The sequence below is a fragment of the Sipha flava genome, unplaced genomic scaffold (genome assembly GCF_003268045.1).
Source record: "Sipha flava isolate LNK unplaced genomic scaffold, YSA_version1 171_pilon_pilon, whole genome shotgun sequence".
NCBI classification, from domain to species: domain Eukaryota; kingdom Metazoa; phylum Arthropoda; class Insecta; order Hemiptera; family Aphididae; genus Sipha; species Sipha flava.
Genome location: NW_020271925.1, coordinates 1,294,090 through 1,314,134, shown reverse-complemented (window position 1 = coordinate 1,314,134; position 20,045 = coordinate 1,294,090). Strand labels below are relative to the sequence as shown.

The 20,045-nt window shown below is 28.6% G+C and overlaps 1 protein-coding gene and 1 long non-coding RNA gene across 5 annotated transcripts; one reads left to right on the top strand and one right to left on the bottom strand.

Annotated features, from left to right (window-relative positions):
- Nucleotides 1–60: 60 nt before the first annotated feature.
- On the top strand, nucleotides 61–19,836 carry LOC112679979 (uncharacterized protein KIAA1109; the record flags this gene model as incomplete). Of its 4 annotated transcripts, none has more annotated exon segments than XM_025549937.1 (54): nucleotides 61–195; nucleotides 283–474; nucleotides 535–688; nucleotides 2,804–2,949; nucleotides 3,013–3,286; nucleotides 3,394–3,629; nucleotides 3,687–3,813; nucleotides 3,871–3,969; nucleotides 4,054–4,333; nucleotides 4,395–4,583; nucleotides 4,673–4,793; nucleotides 4,863–5,139; nucleotides 5,338–5,481; nucleotides 6,166–6,373; nucleotides 6,626–6,867; nucleotides 6,933–7,083; nucleotides 7,374–7,473; nucleotides 7,544–7,672; nucleotides 7,746–7,926; nucleotides 8,053–8,211; nucleotides 8,286–8,417; nucleotides 8,920–9,049; nucleotides 9,622–10,052; nucleotides 10,125–10,341; nucleotides 10,659–10,814; nucleotides 10,885–11,099; nucleotides 11,257–11,398; nucleotides 11,455–11,958; nucleotides 12,045–12,460; nucleotides 12,527–12,739; nucleotides 12,813–12,959; nucleotides 13,018–13,135; nucleotides 13,210–13,331; nucleotides 13,395–13,523; nucleotides 13,592–13,841; nucleotides 13,904–14,229; nucleotides 14,294–14,588; nucleotides 14,666–15,065; nucleotides 15,123–15,275; nucleotides 15,345–15,569; nucleotides 15,634–15,789; nucleotides 15,850–16,283; nucleotides 16,366–16,597; nucleotides 16,668–16,789; nucleotides 16,853–17,041; nucleotides 17,101–17,284; nucleotides 17,350–17,592; nucleotides 17,658–17,815; nucleotides 17,876–18,322; nucleotides 18,375–18,641; nucleotides 18,718–18,918; nucleotides 18,985–19,301; nucleotides 19,366–19,508; nucleotides 19,576–19,836. In XM_025549937.1, coding segments are annotated over 54 exon segments (11,569 nt in total), but the record flags the coding sequence as incomplete, so codon positions are not given.
- LOC112679980 lies at nucleotides 2,020–2,475 on the bottom strand. Its single transcript, XR_003148274.1, has 3 exons — nucleotides 2,287–2,475; nucleotides 2,196–2,222; nucleotides 2,020–2,110 (listed from the first exon to the last, which is right to left on the bottom strand). It is a non-coding gene; the product is annotated as an uncharacterized LOC112679980 (long non-coding RNA).
- Nucleotides 19,837–20,045: the final 209 nt, after the last annotated feature.

Genomic DNA, 20,045 nt, shown 5'->3' with positions numbered 1-20,045 from the left:
TTTTTTTTGGATATGACTGGTTTCTTAACTGGTTATTTTTTTTATTGTATGGTTTATTAGAAATATTAGTGGTTCCTCCACTGAAAATCAAGAAATTTGGCTAGAAATTGGCTCTGCATCTTTAGGACCTTTTATTCTTGAGTTGGCTTCTTCATTATCTGACTCTGATAAAAATCTCCATCTAGTTCAACACAAGTATGTTATTAGTATTTTAAAAATACTTTAATTTAAATTATAATATAATTGTAAATTCTATACAATTTTAAAACTAACCTATTATAGATACCTTAAACTTCATGATGACCGTTACAAAAGATTATGGTTTTTGTGGCCGAGTGACAGTAGGTCTTTAGTAACTGGAAAATGTGGTTGTGTTGGAGGCTGTGCATTTTTTGGTCGTAATTTGAATGGTCAACGTTTTTTCAAACCATCAAGAAATGATATTAATGATGGCATCAATATTGCAGCTTTTAGGTTCAATAAATGTTAATTTTAAGTTAAAATAGATTTTATCTTAAAATCATTATTTTACAGAATAAACGAAAGTGAAAAAGATCCAGGATTTGGTCAAAGTATTTTACATGATTGTCAATTAATATTTCATACACCACCTTATAATATTGGTAGTGGTGTTGTTATTCATGACTATCCAATTCCACAGTGGCCAAATATTCGTCATGTAAACAAGGTAAAAAAAAGTTTATTTTTGTTTTTTATTTCGTGCTTAAGACTCATGTATAATGTTTATTAAATTTGTTATTATTTTAGAATTTTGTTATAAGATGCATTACATTTATTATTTTTATTTTAAATACATATAAAAATAAACATATTTGTAGCATTGGCAGTTCAGTTTTTTTATAATAAATTTACTGAATTTAGAAAACAAGAAGTCTATATTAGTATATATATATATACTAAATATTTAATATATACTAGTGACAAAATATAAAGATGTTCAGTTGATTTTCTTGTTTCATTAATTTATTTAATTATTGATTATAATTAGTATTTTTATCTAATAATTTATAAATAGTATTTATTGTTATATACAATTATACTATTATGCTATATGCACAGTTTATTATTTGTTACAAATTGTAATGCTTTACAGTAAATGCATTTGTTATGTTTTAAGACATCATGCAAAGATAACAAATGTAGATATTGTATTAATTTTATTTTATACATTTCAAATAATTTTTGATATCTTAAATAATTATGATATTACTTATTTTGACTTAAAGAAACTTCTAACTTATTTATTTATTTGTTTCAAAAAAAGTCATGAGAGCAATACTTTCATATTAATATAAAATTATGTAAACAACACAACTAATTATATCATATATTGGTAATAAAGAATTAATTCAAATTGTATTTTAAGATAAATATATAAGTATAAAAGGTTAGGTGAGCAAACTTCAAACTATGAGTACTTTAATATAATTATTAGCTTTTAATTTCTTTATAATTAAACAATTTAAATTATGGTAGTTAAACCAAGTGTGACTGAAATACTTGTTAATGCTGTTAATATTTCACTCACTAATATAAAACCTTATTTTGTTATTCTTGTCATATAATTTAAATAATTTTTAAAATTAATTTTAATGCTTATAATTTATATGTCCAAAATGTAAACTTATGTTTCAAAGAAATCATATCTATTAACTATAAATATTAGGGGTCTCAAACAATATATTTTTAAATATCAATATCGAATTGTTACAACCAATATTTTATCACGGCATCGAAATATCGACATATTAAAAAATCAATTTATCGATAAATCGAAAAACCAGTTTATTTTTATTTAGTATTTAGTATTTTTTAATATTTATACATAGTGCATACCTAGGTATATATCGAAAATTCAACATATCGGTATCAATAACTTATCAAAAATATGACATGTAATAAAAAAAACAAAGTAGAGATCAATTTTTTTAAATTATTATTTTAAAATTAAAAATATCATAAATATGAATATAAAGTAAATTAATTAAAATAAAAAAATCCACCATGTCCTTTTGGTATGATTTATTCTGTGTGAATTTTATTTTTATTTTTTTTCTATACTTTCCTCTTCATATGACATATCTGTGCTCTATGAACAAATTAAAAATTAAAAAAAGTGGGTGTATAGAATATGTGAATATTAATAAAATAAGAATTTCTAATGAGCTACTTACAATGATGTAATACTAGGTCCGATCAACCTATATATTGTAAATAAAAATAATAAATGTTAAATGTTATATTTTATAGTTTATAGTTTTATACCTTAAACAGCTGTCGCATATGTAACATGCGTGCACGTGCGAGTGAAAGAGTACCTAGTCTCCAATGCATTTATACTCACTTATGAGTAACAATAATTATTAAATAATAATTATTAATTTACTACTAAGTACTAATACTAAGGTAAAAGTAGGACATACCTTATCGAAAACGGTACAAGTGACAACTGAACTAAGGCAGAGTGATGCTATGTCACCAGTTTTATTCAACATAGTATTAGAAATTATTCAAATTATATTTAAATTTTATACTATCTTACATAAATAATTTATATATACTTATAGTATTTTGAATGCATTAAATCAAATAGATGGTGTATATATGTATATTAATTGCTTTGTACGAATCCAGCTGTTTGGGACCTGAAATGTCCCATATTTTATGCTTTTAACAAAGAATGCTATCTTCTATAATTAAACAGAATTAATAACTATTTTTTTAAAATAATAAAATAAAACTACATGCTTTTTAATAAAATTATGTAATCGGTTCCTGTTAGATGTACCAAGATCAATCTGAGGGAAGCAAGAGCAGTCCTAATGCCCCAACAAATTTACCATATACAATAGACAGTGAAGATATACCTTCTCCTTTGCCTACACACCCATTATCTAGACGTTTCTCGTATTCATCTGCTGCCAGCAGGTTTGTTTGGAACTTTTTTTAGCAATACAAAAAGCAAAATATCGCTTATTATTCATTTTTTAGACTAAATGGAATACAAACAATAAGTCGCGAAGTGCCATATTCGCGTCTAATCGATGCCAGTCCAACCCCTATACTTAAAATGGATTCACGACCACCATCACCTCTCAGATTTAATACCACTAGGTCTATACTGAGTGTACCCGAAAATACACTAGCTGTAGACAATGGTGCTTGTCCAAAGTATAGTGTCTCAGACTCTAGACTTGCTGTTGACTATTTTAATACAACAGCCCTACAGTATAATGCACTTATATCTGGTGCACAGAGTAATTCAGTACGTATTTTTATTTGTCCCAAATAGCTGGGTGAGAGTGACCGGAATTTTTTAAACTTTTTAAATCGGGCTTTATTTAACTGTTATATCTTATATGATGTGTATAGAGTACTGCTGCTAATACTGATTCCTTGCATCAGACCAGTTCAAAACATCCATATTCACGAACAATATCAATAACTAGTGATAATCCATCTGAAGTGTTTTTCTCAGCTGAGGAAGATCTTACTTTAACTAGTAGCCTAAAAAGTACTGAACGAATTCCATTAGGTTCAACCCGGTGTTCTTCATTAAAAAGTTCTTTAAATAACAGTGGTATTGGTCCAATGGAATCATTTATCAAGTTAGTATCTAAATTAACAAACAGAATCATAAATCTTTAATGAATGTTATGTTTAAGGAATCATTTTGGAAGTGAAACTACAATGATATCAAACAGTCCAGCTGTATTAAGCAATATTCCAGTTCTTAATGATTCATCAGTTAACCTTCAAGACCATACAATAATAAATATAGATACCTTAGAAGTAAAATCTAATTAATTTTCATAAAATATATTTTTTAATATTTGTGTTGTTGTATAGTGTGATTTAGCTGATGATGAAAAAACATTACTTGCTGTAGATATGAGCAGAGATATAACTCAAAGTCCATTCTTAAAATCTAAACATTTAATTGAAAATGTATGTTTATATTAAAACAAATAATAGTATTAATTTATTATTTCTTAAGTATTACAATTATAATTCTTAAAATCTAATTTTTAGGAAAATGATGCTGGGATTATAGATTCATCAGATTCTCGATCAATTTCTAGCACATCTTTTATGTCTGCTGTATCATCTCAAGAAGATTTGGCACTTGTAAATTTACATATGCATATTAACAAGCCTATTGTGGATTCTCCATTATTACTCACTACCTACACAAATCATTTGTCACAAACGAGCTGTACAAATTGGTCTCAAACATCATTACCAGCAGGTTCTGATGTGTTTACTGTTCCAATTTATCAGCCCACTGTAGATGATCGTCTTGTATTTATTGGTTAGTCTATAATTCTTGTATTTATGAAAGTATAGTAACATACTAAAACACAACTTTACAGGTAGTAGATTTTTACCTAAATTTGAAACTACAACTGAAGGTTTTACAAGCTTAAAAATGGTGTCTAGAACTGATATTAAAGAGAAGGAACCTAGTCCACTTACAGCATCAACACATACCTCTAAAAAGTATACATGGGATCAATCACAGTTTGATTTTACTCAGAATGCGAAAGAAACATTTGAAATTGGTATACATTAATAATTATATTTTAATTAATTAAAATTATTTATTATTTAATGTATATTAGTAATATGTGTAATAAAATTTATTATTCAGATTGTGAAGAGGAAATGGTATCATTAAGGAGTGAAACAGGCACTAGAACAACTGTTGTTATTAAACTTAAAGGAGATATTGATTTAATGGTAACCCCATTAGCATTAGAATCACTACAAAAGTTTGTAACAAAATAATACAATTATTTAAAAAATGTTTAACAGTTTTACAATTTATTTATATTTTACAGATTTGTTGATAGTTTAATTCCAACATTTAGTAATCTTCACCCACTTACTGTCTTAAACCATTTGCATTCAAGTTGTATTAGTCGTGTTGAAGCTGCTAATATACTTAAACGTGATAAATATTTAAGTCAAATGCAAGGTGGAGGAAGTAAAAGAAGCACAGTGGAAAGAGTAAAAACAAATGTAAACAAAGATGCTCCACTAGATTTACAACAACCGAATCGCATTTATGAAGAGTTTATTGCTTCACAAATACAAGGAACTGTAATTTTACCAAAAGTAAGTTTCTAAATTATTGTTTGCGTCTTAAACTTAGTTAATACTCAATTTATTGAGATTTATTCCAGTTTTCATTAATACTTGTACATATGCTTTTAGTATTAAGTTAATGTTACATTATATTTTAATTTTAGAGAGGACTTAATTGTAATAAACTAAGTATAATATTTAAAACTAACTATTAAATTAATATTTCAGATAAACATTTGTGTTCTACAAGCCTCTATTGTTGAAGAAGTTATATCATTTTCAGCTTTAGATAATATCAGAGACTTAACATGTGTATCATTATTAGCTATTTGCTTCGAAGAACTTACAACTAAGTTTCATTTTAGTAAACAAGTTAGTATTCATTATATGTATATCTTAAGAATGATGATGTCTTATATAATTTTTTTCAAATTTATTTTAAGTTTAATTTTTGTGTAATTTTGTTATATTAATATCAATAATACGACCAACTAAAAATATTAATTTTTGTTAGATATTTCTAAATTTAGCAATAATTATTTAAATTTTTAAGCTTATTTTAAAAATAATTTTAATAAGCTTCAACCTCATATTGCAATAGTTTTAGTGGTATATAATCTAACATTTGATAATATTTGATAATATTTGATAACATTTGATAATACACGACTAAATGTATGAAAAACAGAGTTTTTATAATATTTATTAGCATGCACATACATATGATGAGGGGTTTAGGGGTTCAACCCCCTTCAACCGGAAATTCAGGCAAATTATTAAATATTTTTTTATAGAATAAAAGTGGTTTATAAATTATATAAGTATGAAAATGCACAACCTAAACCTCGACTCCTTCAAATATTTTTTGTGTACGCTCCTGTATATTAGATATTTATTTGAATTTTTTTGTGTATCTTATTTATTAAAATAGTTCAAATTGTAGTTAATATTTATTTTATGGTACATTGCAAGTTCAAAAAATTAGTTTCTTAAAGTATATATTAGATTTTTTTGAAATGTTCTTATTTAATATCAAAATATTAATTTTTTTTTTAGGCAAGAGAAATTGTACAAACATATCATCCTCCAGCTGTAGCACCTAGTGGTCAGAAAAAAGGGGTTTTGAGTAGAGCAGCTGGTAAAGCTTTTTTACTTGGATTAAATATTACATCAGAAGTTGACCCTGAAAGTACTCACGGTGAACCAGTATATATTGAGACATCTGAAAAACAACAGGAAGAAACTGTTATCACATTACACATAAGTAAATATTGATTTTTTTTTTAATATTAAAATAATTATTTAATTGATTAAATAATCATCTTGTGTTATCTATTCCTTTACATAAAATACTTTTAACTAGTAAATTTAGTTTTGTATATTTTGCTATTTCATAGGGTGGTAATGCTTAATAACATAATTTTAGTATATGTTTTATGTGTATTATTAGATTTCGTAAAGTTAACATATTTAACCGTAAGCTATGTCACCATTTAATGTTGTAATTCCTTTTTAGATAGAGCTCATGCTCAATTACGTAGATTGCATAATGAGTGTTCAATATTGAAGGATGCAGTCATAACAGCTATACCTAGCCATTGTTCAAAAGTTATGTTTAAAACTTGTTCTCAAGTAAAATCTATAGAGGTTCAGAACAATGGGAATAGCGATAATGATGAAATATTACTAACCAATATTTCAGATGAAAAAATGGGTTTTATTATGATGGAATGTGGTTTTGAAGGAATTTCTTTTAAAGTTAGTTTTTGTGTAATAAATCAAACACTTCATGTTTATTTCAACTGTATTAATTTTTTCACAAGGTTGTTAAAAGATCAAACTTTGAAAAAGAGAATGATAGAGAAATTAGAGATGTACCATCACCTTCTCCAGTACCTGAATCTACAGCTGGAAAAGTCTCACATTCTGAAATTCGTACTAAAATGGACGACAACCCTGAATCAAAAGCAAATGGTTAGTGTTATGATTTTTAACATATTGGATGATTATCAGTAAATATTTAATAATAATAATTAAAAATTATTGTTAATTTAAAATTTTTTTTACATTTTTAATGTCTTATTTTACTATCAAAAACTATTCTATTACAAAACTGAAAATTCTGTATCTGAAATTAGATCAATGCTGTTTAGTTTATTTTAGTAATTTAGCAATGTAAAGTTAGAATTTTGCTTAAAGTATAAGAAAAAGAATGAAAGTTATAATTGTTCACAACATTTATGTTTAATTTATATTATTTTTAGCTTCTAGCAAACAAGATATTGGTGGTAATTCAACACCAATGGCTACACCTAAACAAGTTAAAACTCCTTCTGAAACCAATGTTAATAATGAAGATACAATGTATGATATTTTTTATTTTATTTTTTGTTTTATTGAATTTATGTTGAAATGTATTATCTTTATTTTATAGTGAGGGCACTGTGGTAAAAGTAGGAATTGATAAAAACGCATCATCTTGTGTTATGGAAGTATGTCAAGTTTGGTTTAATTTTGCTGCACCTCCATTAACACCAATCACTCGTAAAATAGACTATACAAGGTATAGTTATAAATGTATATTAGTTATAATTTATAACTTATAAAATACGTATTTAATTATGTTATATGTGTAGACACGACTGGAATTTACTTAGTACAGCATCACCAGCTATTAATGCATGGATGAATCCTAGTAATCGTTTGGCTATGCGTCTTGTGCACATGCTACGTACTAGATACAGACGATGTACAGCAGTTGTAACTTGTTTAATGGCTGAAACATTAGATGTACAAAGTCTTCATATACCTTTAAAGGTAAATATAATTTAGTATATCTTTTGTGTGTTGTATACAAGGTTTATATTTCTATGTTAAACTATTTTGATATCATAATTGTTTTACTCATAATATTGAAACTGTTTCTTCATTTTTTTTTGTTAGAGTCGATATAGGCATACTACACCTTTGGCCAAAACTTTACAAGAAGATCCTTCCTGTCAATTATGTAATATATTGCAAAAATATCTTCTTCAGAGTGATGTAGCCATTGATGCTAATTTAAAAGATCCATTTTTACCTAATTTATCAATTTTAAGACAAGTAAGTGTTTTATACATACAAATTTTGAAAAATTCAAAGAAGATTAATTTTGATGATTTATTATTGTTACATAGGGTGTTATTGTTTTAAGTCGCCAGTGGAAAAACATTTTGTATACTCCATTATTACTTGAACACAACTTCAAGAGTAGACATCATAATTTAAAACCATTGAACGTAACTTTTGCAGTTTCAGATGCTGAAGAGGTATGATATAAATTTAATTTGATTTAGAAATTAATAATAAAAATGATAAAAAAGTTCGACATGGATATTCGGGATATTTTTATTATTTAATTTAAACAAAATTAGTATCATTTTCCAAAACAGGTGTTTTATGACCGTGGCTATATAAATCCACGTCGAAGTGCAAATACATCATACAACCCCGATTTAATTATATGTAAGCAAAACAATAATATCCAATTATTTGCGCATATCATTGATTTTTCTAACTTTAAAACATTTGGTGTAATGCTTTCATATGGGTCATCAAGTTTCATTGTATAATAAATGTATTCATTGTCATTTTTAGTGTTATTATGGGTGCTTAATGGATCACTAATATTAGTAATGTGCATTTATATGATATGTACTATATAAATATATAAATATAAATATATATATAATCTGGAAATAATTACATTTATTTGTAATCATTTGCCCGGGTACCATTTGTAAATATGTATTTTTTGGTCATATGCTAAAGGATGGGGAGGCTTCTGGGGAAGAAGGCGGAGAAGGAATAACCGATGAGTGTGCTATGCTGCTGACCAGCGAACGTCATTCGCACGTGTCTACGTTACAACGGGTACTCAAATCACACACGAGCAAATGTGGTATGACATGTAAATGTTAACAAATTAGTTCAATTATTCAAAACAAAATAGTTTATCTATTTCTGCATGGTGCTTTTATTCATAACTATCCTTATTTTTACTATTATAATGTATAATGCATGCTTATTATTATAGTAAATTGTATTTTACTTATATAAATTTAAAATGTATCATTAAAATTGAATGCTAATGTTTATTAATATTAGTTATTAATATTGGTACTAACCTACATTTTGTGTGTGTAAAGTTTAGTTGAGTGAAGCTAATTTATGTATATATATATTATATATATTTAAATAATAACATTTTTTGCTTATAAAACTGTTTTGAAATTGTGTGTGTCTTATAACATGTCTTGAAGTATGTTTGCTTTTTGAAAAAAATATGTCTTTTATTTAGTTATTTTAATTATTATTTATTATATTTTGAATGCATTTTACTTATTGAAAATGTTAAAAAAGTCATACTTAAATGTTTTTTTTCTATCGCTTGCATATATTTTTGTTATAGATTTGAATATATTTTAAAGTAATTTTAAAAATTCCATAATTGTAATTCATTATTTAAAATAGGGACAAAAGGGAATTACGGTAACGAGTCTCATTATTATGATCCATTTTCTCCGTCTGGTATAACAGATCAGCCAAATGACAGTGTTGCAATGAGTTCACATAATTCATCCTGTGATCAACATAAAAACAATAAATCTCTATTGCCTACACAAATGCCAGCTTCTTCTAGAGCTAGTGTTATGTTTCCAATATTGGATGATACAGTACAGCACACATACAAGAACATTGTTGATGTTCCACTGGGTGACAATAGCTATCAAGTTCCAGTCGAGGGGGAAAATTCAACTTGCAGTGTGGAAGGTATAAATTTATCTCCTCAAAAATCAGACAGAAATGAAGATCTTTATACTTGGATGGCAAAACAAGATTTCATCAATCCTGAACCTCGAGTACCCAATAGGTTGGTCAAAACCAAAAAATTAAGAACTTGGGTGAGTATATATTATAATTGTGTAATTAATTTAACTCTGAAAAAATATTTATTTTTATTTTTAATAATTTAGCGATTACGTAAAGGACCATTGCGTGTCTCTGACTCAAAGAATGCACCAAATTCATCTGTTAATCAATCATCAGCGGATATTGCTGAATCAGATTCAGTAAGATTTAATATATTTCCAAAGTACGATTCATTGCGACTTTTGGATGCTCACCTTATTTTTGAACCATTACTGTCTAGTCTTGGTGTTATGCCTCAACAAATGGTTAACCCTAATTCAGGTAATTATTTTATATTATGTTCATACATACTTATATTTGAAAATAAAAATTCATGTTCAGTATATCTAAAAAAAAAAATAGTATTGTTTAAATTGATGTTTTAACAATTTTTTCATAGGTTTACATACATTTATCATTTATACTATAGATTTATTTAATTTATAAGGTTCATAATTATTTACTTAGGAGTTAAGTATTATAGTAAAAAGTTTAAAGCAAAACTAAGTTGATTCTTAAAAATAAAATTAATTAAAATGTATACTATATGTATTATAATTTTAAAATATAATAATACAGTATTTTACTTTGATACTCAGGAAACAATGGTATTGCAGCTCTTGATTCTTGGGGGTCCAATTTATCACTTGTAGGTAGTCTTGAAACAATGCGTATTGACATTGTTGTTAGTGAGCATGGGAAACTTCCAGAAACTGGGAAGAAATCAAAATCATTTAAAAATAAAAATAAACCAGGTATGGTATAATACATAAAATATTTATTGGATCTAAATGATGACAATAATACATTTGTTTTTAATTTCAGAAACTCCATGGTTAGATTTATTACCTGAAGTTCCAGCGTTTTTATGTGATCGTGTTAATATTGAATGTGATGTACGACGTTCTGCGGATATGACAGTTGTTGATGATATTCGTAGACAGAGACGTAATATGTTATATTTGTCTCGAGGTCAGTTAAAGAAACATTCAAACACATCGTTTAACATTTGTGTTTCTGTTAGATATATATCTCAGCAGGTAAAATCACTTACAAATTGTGTATTAGATGTAGTAAAACATTATAAAATTGAATTTAGTATTGCTACCAAAGATTATTAATACTAGCTTTAATGTTTCTATTGGAAAATTTAAATGAACAAATAATACGGTAATTATTATGTCAACAATTTTGCAGGTTAATATGCCACTATTAAGACTTCTTAATCAAATAACCAATATGTATCAAAATGTAAAAGATACACAAACTGAACTACGTGAACAACAGCCTCATCAATATGTTTCACGCAATAATGCCAAACCACCAACATCTCAATCAGGCAAGTTAATATAATTTTACTTTATTTCAATTATATTTAAAACATGACAATTTTAGACCAATCAGAAGTACCAGTACCTACTCCACCGCCAATCAAACGATTCATACCTCGTTCAGCTAGTGAACTAAAACCTATTGTATCACCTTCCCCATCGATACGTTCAAAACATCAAACACTAGCACAAAAATTAAGATCCACTGGTAAAAGTGTAAAAGGTTACATGAATTTAAATGAAACTCCAGTGGTCAATGAATGTTTGACTCCAAGCTTATCAGAATTTGAACGTATCACACCAATGAAGCCCATCGATGAAGTAGATTCAAATATTGTTTTAATGACTCCTAGATGTTGGAAGACTGTTTACCATTTATTAGAGTTATATGCTACGATGCCAGAAACAAAAACAGTAACTCAGAGGATATCACTTGGTGTAGATGTATCAGAAGGATATAAGGGTACTAGAAAATATGATATATTATCAGAAGCTAAGTCCTGTGATGATATTGATAAAGATGGATCTACAAGTACTCCAGTACCACCAATTTCACAACCAAACCTAAGTAAATTGCTTAAATATTTTTATTTGATTAAAATGTTTTTAATTTTTGTATTATCGTAATAAAAAAATAAAAATAAATTATTTTAGGAATATCAAAAGAAGAACGTACTAGACTTATGGTATTTGTAGTAGTTCGAATTCATCGAACTAAATTATTAGCGACGTTAAGTGGTTTAAAATTAGAAGCAGAAATTACTAATTTACATACTAGTTCAACTTTTCGTAAGAAAACACGACCTCCAAGCTTAGAATGTTCTTTGACTGGACATATAGGTCGTACTATGATAGTTCTCTTAGAAGGTGTTGCACCCAATCAACAGACGGTTGTTAAGATAACTGTAGGTAAATCACAGACTTTATATTCAAGTATGAGTCGTCGAGCAAAAGATCAAAATTCTGGTTTGCTAACCATTGGTGTTGTCAATATTGATATTCCTCAACATCCTGTTGCTCTTCATGGGATGATGACTAGAGGAAGCAAGCAGCTATCGTCCACTTTACAAGTTAATATTCTTAGTTAATACTAAACCAATTGTTATTTATTATTATTTATTTAAATTTTTGTTTAGGAGCTTAGAGTGGCTCGGACATCTAGTCGAATGGGCCGTGTTCCTACAATTGATGAAAGTGATGTACAAGGATCTGTTGGTCCATCCAGTATGGCCACTCAACAAAGTCCAATGGTACAAAGAGTATATAAGGAAGGAGTGATTAAGCCGCCTGTCTCAGAACACAATGTCTTGCTTCAGCCATTGGTCATGCATTTTACTGCTGTTATTCAAGTAATATTAAGTTATTAATATTATCAATAACATCTAAATAAATATTAATTATAAATATATATAATTTTTTTAGTGTTTAACTGTCACTGCTGCCTTGTTGCCTTCTTTACGAGCTCAATATAAAATGGATCAAGTAACCAGCACTGGATATACTGGAAATAAAGCAAAGTTCATTATTGATTTGCCTCAACATACTTTGTCATTTTCAACTAAAATTCCGGTTTGATTTTAAATTAATGTTTACTTATTATTTACTTGTAATATATTAAAATAATTAGGTAACCGAGACAAATTTACCATCAGAAGCAAGCTTAGAACTTCCTAAAGTTCATGTATCAGCTGAATACATACTAGATGGCGGTTTAAAAACAGGAGAGAATCAGTTTTCTGGAACAGGTAAAATGTTCAATATTCTTGATTATTTGCAAATACCAAATTATTTATTTATTGGTGTTTGGTGAATTGTTTAGATGGTGCTGTTTTACGCCAAGGAAATTATTTAAGTGCTGTGGCTGATATTGGAGTATTTGAACAGTCACTTACAACAGATTTGTTAAATCATTTAGTTTTTGTTCAAAAAGTTTTTATGAAAGTAAATTATAAGTTATTCCATGATTTAGTTGAATATTTATAGTTTAAAATATTACTTAATTAGGAAGTTAATGAAGTAGTTCAAAAAGTTTATGGAGGAGAAAAACCTGTTCCTTTATGGTTAGAAGACAATGATACTAATCGTTCTGCTCCTGTAAAGAGGATTCTATTTTCATTGACAGTCAAAATGAGGGTACTTTTTTTCAAAATATGTTCAGCTAAAAATCTAATTAATTTAATATTATATTTTTATTATTATAGCGTATAGAACTTACTGCAACAACACCAACAAATTGTGCTGTTCGTTTGGAAACAGGTTCAGCAGATTTTCAACTATCAAATCGAGTTCAGAATGTATCTGGCTCATCATATCAGACATCTGAACAAGTTAAAATTTTTGTCAAAGCCCATATTGATGTAAACCTATCTCTTGGCCAGGTTATTCGAAATCCATTATTTGAAGAAGCTGATCCTGAATTTCAAAGTTTTGCTTTCTTCAAAACTAGAATAGGTAAGTTTTTCTTAGTTTATGATTTATTTAGAATTTTATGGGACATTTTCTTTAATTTCTAGAGTTACGAAATGCTTTCCAAGGAGAAATGGTAGGTGAAGGAGAAGACAAAGAAGTAATACTTATCACTTTGCGGAGACCTTTAATTTATATACAACCTATGGCTGTGGATAAGGCAATACTTGTATGGTTGAATTATAAAAATGCTTATGAATATTGGAATGAACAAAGGGCAAGTTTAAATAAAGAAGTATTAACAGCAACTCAACCTTCATCAGAAAAATCGCCAGCTGATAAAATATCGGTGTCTCCAAATCTGGGAACTATTTTCTTACAATTGACTGTGGAGGATATGGGAATTTGTGTGCCATTGAATCCTCTCCCCCAAGTGAGTAATTATTTATATTAATATATTTTAAAAATTTTTTTTTGACAGTTTATTTATTTTTAAGACTACATGGGGTTTAAATCGATCAATTTTTATGGACTTTGAGTCATGCTCTGCTGTAGTTGTTACGTTAGAATCAACTAGTATATCAGCCTGTAGTTCTGGATCCTTGGTCAGTAAGGGTCGTTTTATTGGATTATGTTTGAGATTTGCTGATGATTTTGATTCATCTCTGGATGATTGGAAACCTGATATAACCAATGAACTTGTGTCAACTGCCATGAATTTATGCATTGTGTCAGAAGGAACATATGAAGTATGTAGCCGTACAACTTCTCAAAAGTTAGATTCTGTTACAGGTATAAATTTATAAATAGTTTAATGTTTTTTTAATTTTTCATTATTTAACATATAATGTTTCTATGTAATTTTATAGAAAATGCGAAATGGTTCTTAAATGTGAAGTGGCAAATGGAAGGTGTTGACATGCATTTAGATGTAAATATAGGTAAACAACTTAGTGCATTGGGACATACGTTAACTGCTTTGACCGGGGTACAAGATGCTGATGATCCATTATCAGACAGTGATCCTATATCACAAGATAGTGATATAATTAGACACAAATCAAATATGGAGGGTGATATATTATCGTCTTTAGCTATTGATCCCACTATGAATGCTAAGACTCGGTCGAAAATTATTGAAAAAGAAATGTATGAACAAGCCAAAGCCATAAATGATCTGCGTTCCTTGGGAGCATCTCAAGGAACCATTGAACATGAAGTAAAACGATTACGTGAACTGGAAGCAATGGTCTTCAAAGGGTTTAGAAGGTTAGATTGGTTAGTAATTATTGTCAACTATTTGATATTAAATAAATACATTTCCAGGGATATGATTCAGAAATTAAGAAGACAAAGTGTTAAAGGTAAATCGACTTTAAAAGGCAAATTTGGACTTAGCAACAAAAGTTCTACGTATAGGTCAAAGTCATTTATTGTTTCTCCTACCCAAGAGGTAGCAGAATTCAAAGAAACTCAGAGGTAAAAAAAAATAAAATTTAAAAATGTTATATAAACTAGTTTTTATAATGTAGAAAATATTTATTTTAGTCCTGATGAAGTGACTAGCTTAAGTAGTGTAGAAAATTCTCCTCAAGCAGGACCACAACGTTCAACATCATTTAAGGTAACACATCCTGGTCATGTAACATTCAGTAATACTAAAGAAATATTCCGGCAAAGTTCATTACCTAGTGCTAGTTCTGAACAGAGTTTAACTACAGAAGGTGATGATAGTTGGCCAAATACAGATTATGGCAGGCAAATGGATTCTAGGTAAATTTAATCTTAAAATTATTGCATTTTATTTTTATAGTTGAATACTATTGTTTTTTAATAGGGATGACTTCTTAGTTAACCCACTTTTCTTAACTGGTGCTACTCAAAAACCACAAGAACCTAATATTGATTTTGAACTTGATGTAAAAGTTTTTATTAATAGTGGAAAATGTGTATTACATACAAAGGATTCTGTTAAAGAAGATGAAATTAAATTGTAAGTACTATTATTAAGTTTCTAGAAATTATGTGATATTTATTGTAATCTACATTTTAGGATGTCAAGAATGAAAAAAGAACGTAGTTGTTCTGGTGGTGTATTTGAATATGTACCAGGTAGTCCAAATTTACCTAGACGTTCTTATAAAGATAAATTAGGTGCAAATAGTACATCAAGCTCTCGATTAAGACACCACCAGACAGTCACAAATACTCTATCTCAACTATCAGAACTAACAATATTTCATATTCCTGGTCTGGATTTTAAAGTGCATTATGAGTCAAAAATGGTCTCTGATGAAGGCCAGTCTCTTATGTACTCAATAGACTCAAGTGGGGTAATTAGTAGGAAAACAAGTACAAAAAAAGCTAGTCTTTACTGTTGGGCTACACTCCAAAGCATACCAGAAGAAACTATTATATCTCCACACATACTTGAGTTTCTTGAACAGACTTTGGCACCAATACCTGCACAACAATTTGTTGATACCGGTATTTTTATATTTTAATCCGTGCATCTATTGTATAATGTGGTGTTTGAATAAAAATTTCATTATATTCAATTTTATTTTAGGTACATTTGACACTATGTTTGCTACAGATAATGATGATGATTTATTTGCACCGTATTTGACACCTGGACAATATGCTTATACTTCATTCCCTGTTGATGTAATTGTGTATCTTCATGTTCAAACATCAACATTTAGATTTTCTTGTTTACCTGTATCTCGAGTCGAATGTATGTTAAAACTGCCATCATTGGATATTGTGTTTTCTTCTAAAAGAACTGATTCTTCTAATGAGTAACTAAATAATTCTTATTAAAAAAAAAAAAAAATAAATAAAAATATTTATATTATGTCTTGATATTAGACTTGAAGATTATTACGAAGACTCCAATAGTTTGCCAGTTGCAGTTGGAGGTTTAAGTATCACTGGAGTGATGGCAGATTTTTCAATGTATATTTTTCATCCATATGGAGGGAAGAAATCATGTAAATAAATATTTTAGATTTATTAAAAAAAATATATAATTATTTAATTTTTTAATTTAATAGCAGCCAATCTTAAAGAGTCTCATACTCATGCATGGTCACCATTAGCTGATGGTGAACGTAAAGATTCTTTAAGTGTTAATGTTGAGTTTATTAAATTTCATTTATCAAGGAGTCGTAAGCTTAATTTTGAATCTGTACCTGGACCTAAGACTACATCTGATCAAAGTCATGCTACTATTCGATTCTCTAGTAAGTATTTAAATATTATCTGGTGCTTTTATTTTTTAATTATTGTTTTTTCTTTTTAGCCATTGTGGATATTGGATCAGCTTCATTCAAGTATGATATGAGACGTTTGACTGAAATTTTAGCTTTTCCTCGCGCTTGGTATAGACGTAGCATTGTGCGCAGACTATTCTTAGGGGATCTTACCAGAACTGTTCCAAGCAGCGTGTATAGTGACCATAGTAATAGCATGGAACCTGAAGATTCGTTAGTTATTAATATTAAATATCTATTTAATTTTTATTATTATTACTATTAATATTTTATTGTAGATATGGAAATGTTGCTTCTGATGCTAAGGCAAAACCTAGCCGTGATAAACTTTATTTAAATATTAAAGGTGATAAACAGCTACCTTTTGAAAAGAAAAAAATGAATTCAAGTCATGATTCAAGTCCTGACCAAAAATCAAGTAGTGTTGGCGCAGCAGCTTGGGAAACACTAGTAATATTTGCTGTGAATTTTAAGAGACTTAATGTACATATGAATATGGGAAATGTAATGGGTAATGTTACGTAAGTATATTTAATTGTTCATAAACAATTTATATTTTGTTCTTCTGATTGTTATTTTTGTGTAGTTGGTTGTCCAAACAATTTCATTCTGAAGGTCGATTATCCATTGGTAGTACCGGTCATAAGAATATGCATATTGGATTAGGTCTTGGTGGTTCTGGACTAGATGCCAAAGGTGGTATTGTGGGTGGCACAATTGAATTAAATAAAATCAACACTTATGGTATGATTGGTATAAACAATTTTTTTTTTTTGATCTTATTTTTAATTATTTTGTTTATAGTGTTGATCAGAGAAGATCCAGGATCAGAACCTCGTCATACTGGTGGTTTAAAATTATCAGCCCTTGAACTACGTTTAGATTATATGGGTACAGCAGTTCTAATGTCTCGAGTAAGCTCCCTTGAAGTAGTTTTAAAAGATGAATGGAAAGTTCTGAGCAAGGCCATGCCTACTGATAGTGCACATGACTCTAGTAAAAGACCAGGAATTGTGTTTATGCATGGTGACCTTGGTTGGGACCAATTGCAATTGATGATTTCTAAAAGCACATCTTCAGATATTATGAAAATGTATTATAAGCTGGAAGAATTCTTTTCCCAGCAGTTTAAATCTAGTAAAAGAGTTTTCTCAAGTCTTCAAGATCCTAGAGAATCTATTAGTAATGAAAAAAGTTCTAAAAAGAAAGCAGTTAGAAGACGCATATTAACATCAACCTCTAGTCCAGAAAGTATGTATTACTTACTATAAAATGAATTTAAATTTAACATTTTTATTTTTAGATCTGAGTCCAGATGAATGTAAACACCATCATCGGCATTGGCAACGAGCATTAGAAGCTGTGTCTGGACTACGATTATCCACATTAAAATATCCTTTGCCGCATTGGGGTACTGTTTTAGGAGGAAAAATGGATTTACATGGTGTCAATATATCTTTAGCATGCTTCCATGGTATTAATTTTAAATCTAAGTCCTGGGCACTGTTTTCTTTAAAAGAACCATGTATATCATTTGCTACCGAAGCACATGAAATATTTAATTTTGGAGGTAATAGCTTTCAAACATAGTACTTTATAAGAATTTTTATTTAATATGAATGAAACTTACAATTTTTTATACTTAGATTCTGGACCATTATGTAGAGATGACTTGGATATTCATATTGTACAAAATCTTACCTTTGGCTTGGGTATGGAAGGTACTGTTAGACCTCAACACAGTATGGCAACTGTGTGTAAATTTAGCCGTAATGTTTTGTTTCCACCTCAGTTCAAAACTATCCAAGAATGGTTTAACTATGCATTTGCAATGAGTGAAATAGATGGTAATAATATTTTGGTTATGCTTATTTACTTTGTGTTTCATTAAGTATTTTCTATAAAATGTGTAGAAGTGGACCGTTTTCCGACTTTGGATCGCGAGAAACAAGATACAACTGAGTTAGCACCACGTTCACGTACACCTAAGCCACAAGAAAATCTTACGCATACACGAGAAGTCATATTTGCATTACCTACTTTACAGTTAAATCTCAAGACTGACCATACCCAACCCGTTAAGTTACCCTCACCATGTGATATTAAACCTACTATCGAGTGTAGTTTTATCACAGAGTTTGAAGACCATATTTTCGTTACTGTAGATGCGGAAGCTTTTTTCTTTCTGCATGATCTCATTACATCTTATATTTTGGAAAAAGATAAAGTAGTAAGTGGCAGTACATATTACAATTTTATCGTATTCCACTAACTAATTTCTTTTTTTATTTTAGTCTTCTATGGCTAATCGACCACAAAGTCCAGATACATCTAATAGTGGTAACTCAAGCTTACCTACCATGGAAACTCATCAATCATTTACTAATGATTGGAGGGATTATAATTGTACTACTTGGCATTTAGAACCAACTGTTCGGTAATAGAATAGCAAAAAGTTTATTTATAGATTTTAGAAAAGTCTTACTTATTTTAATTTATTTTAGATTATTATCATGGGGAGGAAAAAGTATTGAGCCTTATGGCGTAGATTATATATTACAAAAGCTTGGTTTTTCACATGCTCGAACAACTATACCAAAATGGATGCAAAGAGGGTTCATGGATCCATTGGATAAAGTACTCTCTGTGCTTATGTTACGTATGGTTGCTATAGCACGAGAAGAGGATGCCAATAGAAGGGGTGATCCTGCATAAGACATAATTAAAAAATTAATTATAACCAATAACTATTCCCTAATGGACGTGACAATTTACATTCTTTTATCATAATTAAGTAACATATTGAGAAAAGAGTATTATATTTTTTACTGGATAAGTGATTCTATCTACTTAAGCTTACATTTGTCCTTATTAGGATAAGTTTGGCAATTATTTAATAAGTATTTTATATGAACCAAACCAAAGATTAGTTATATTTTTATTATTCACGCCCAAATAAAAGGCTGCATTGAAT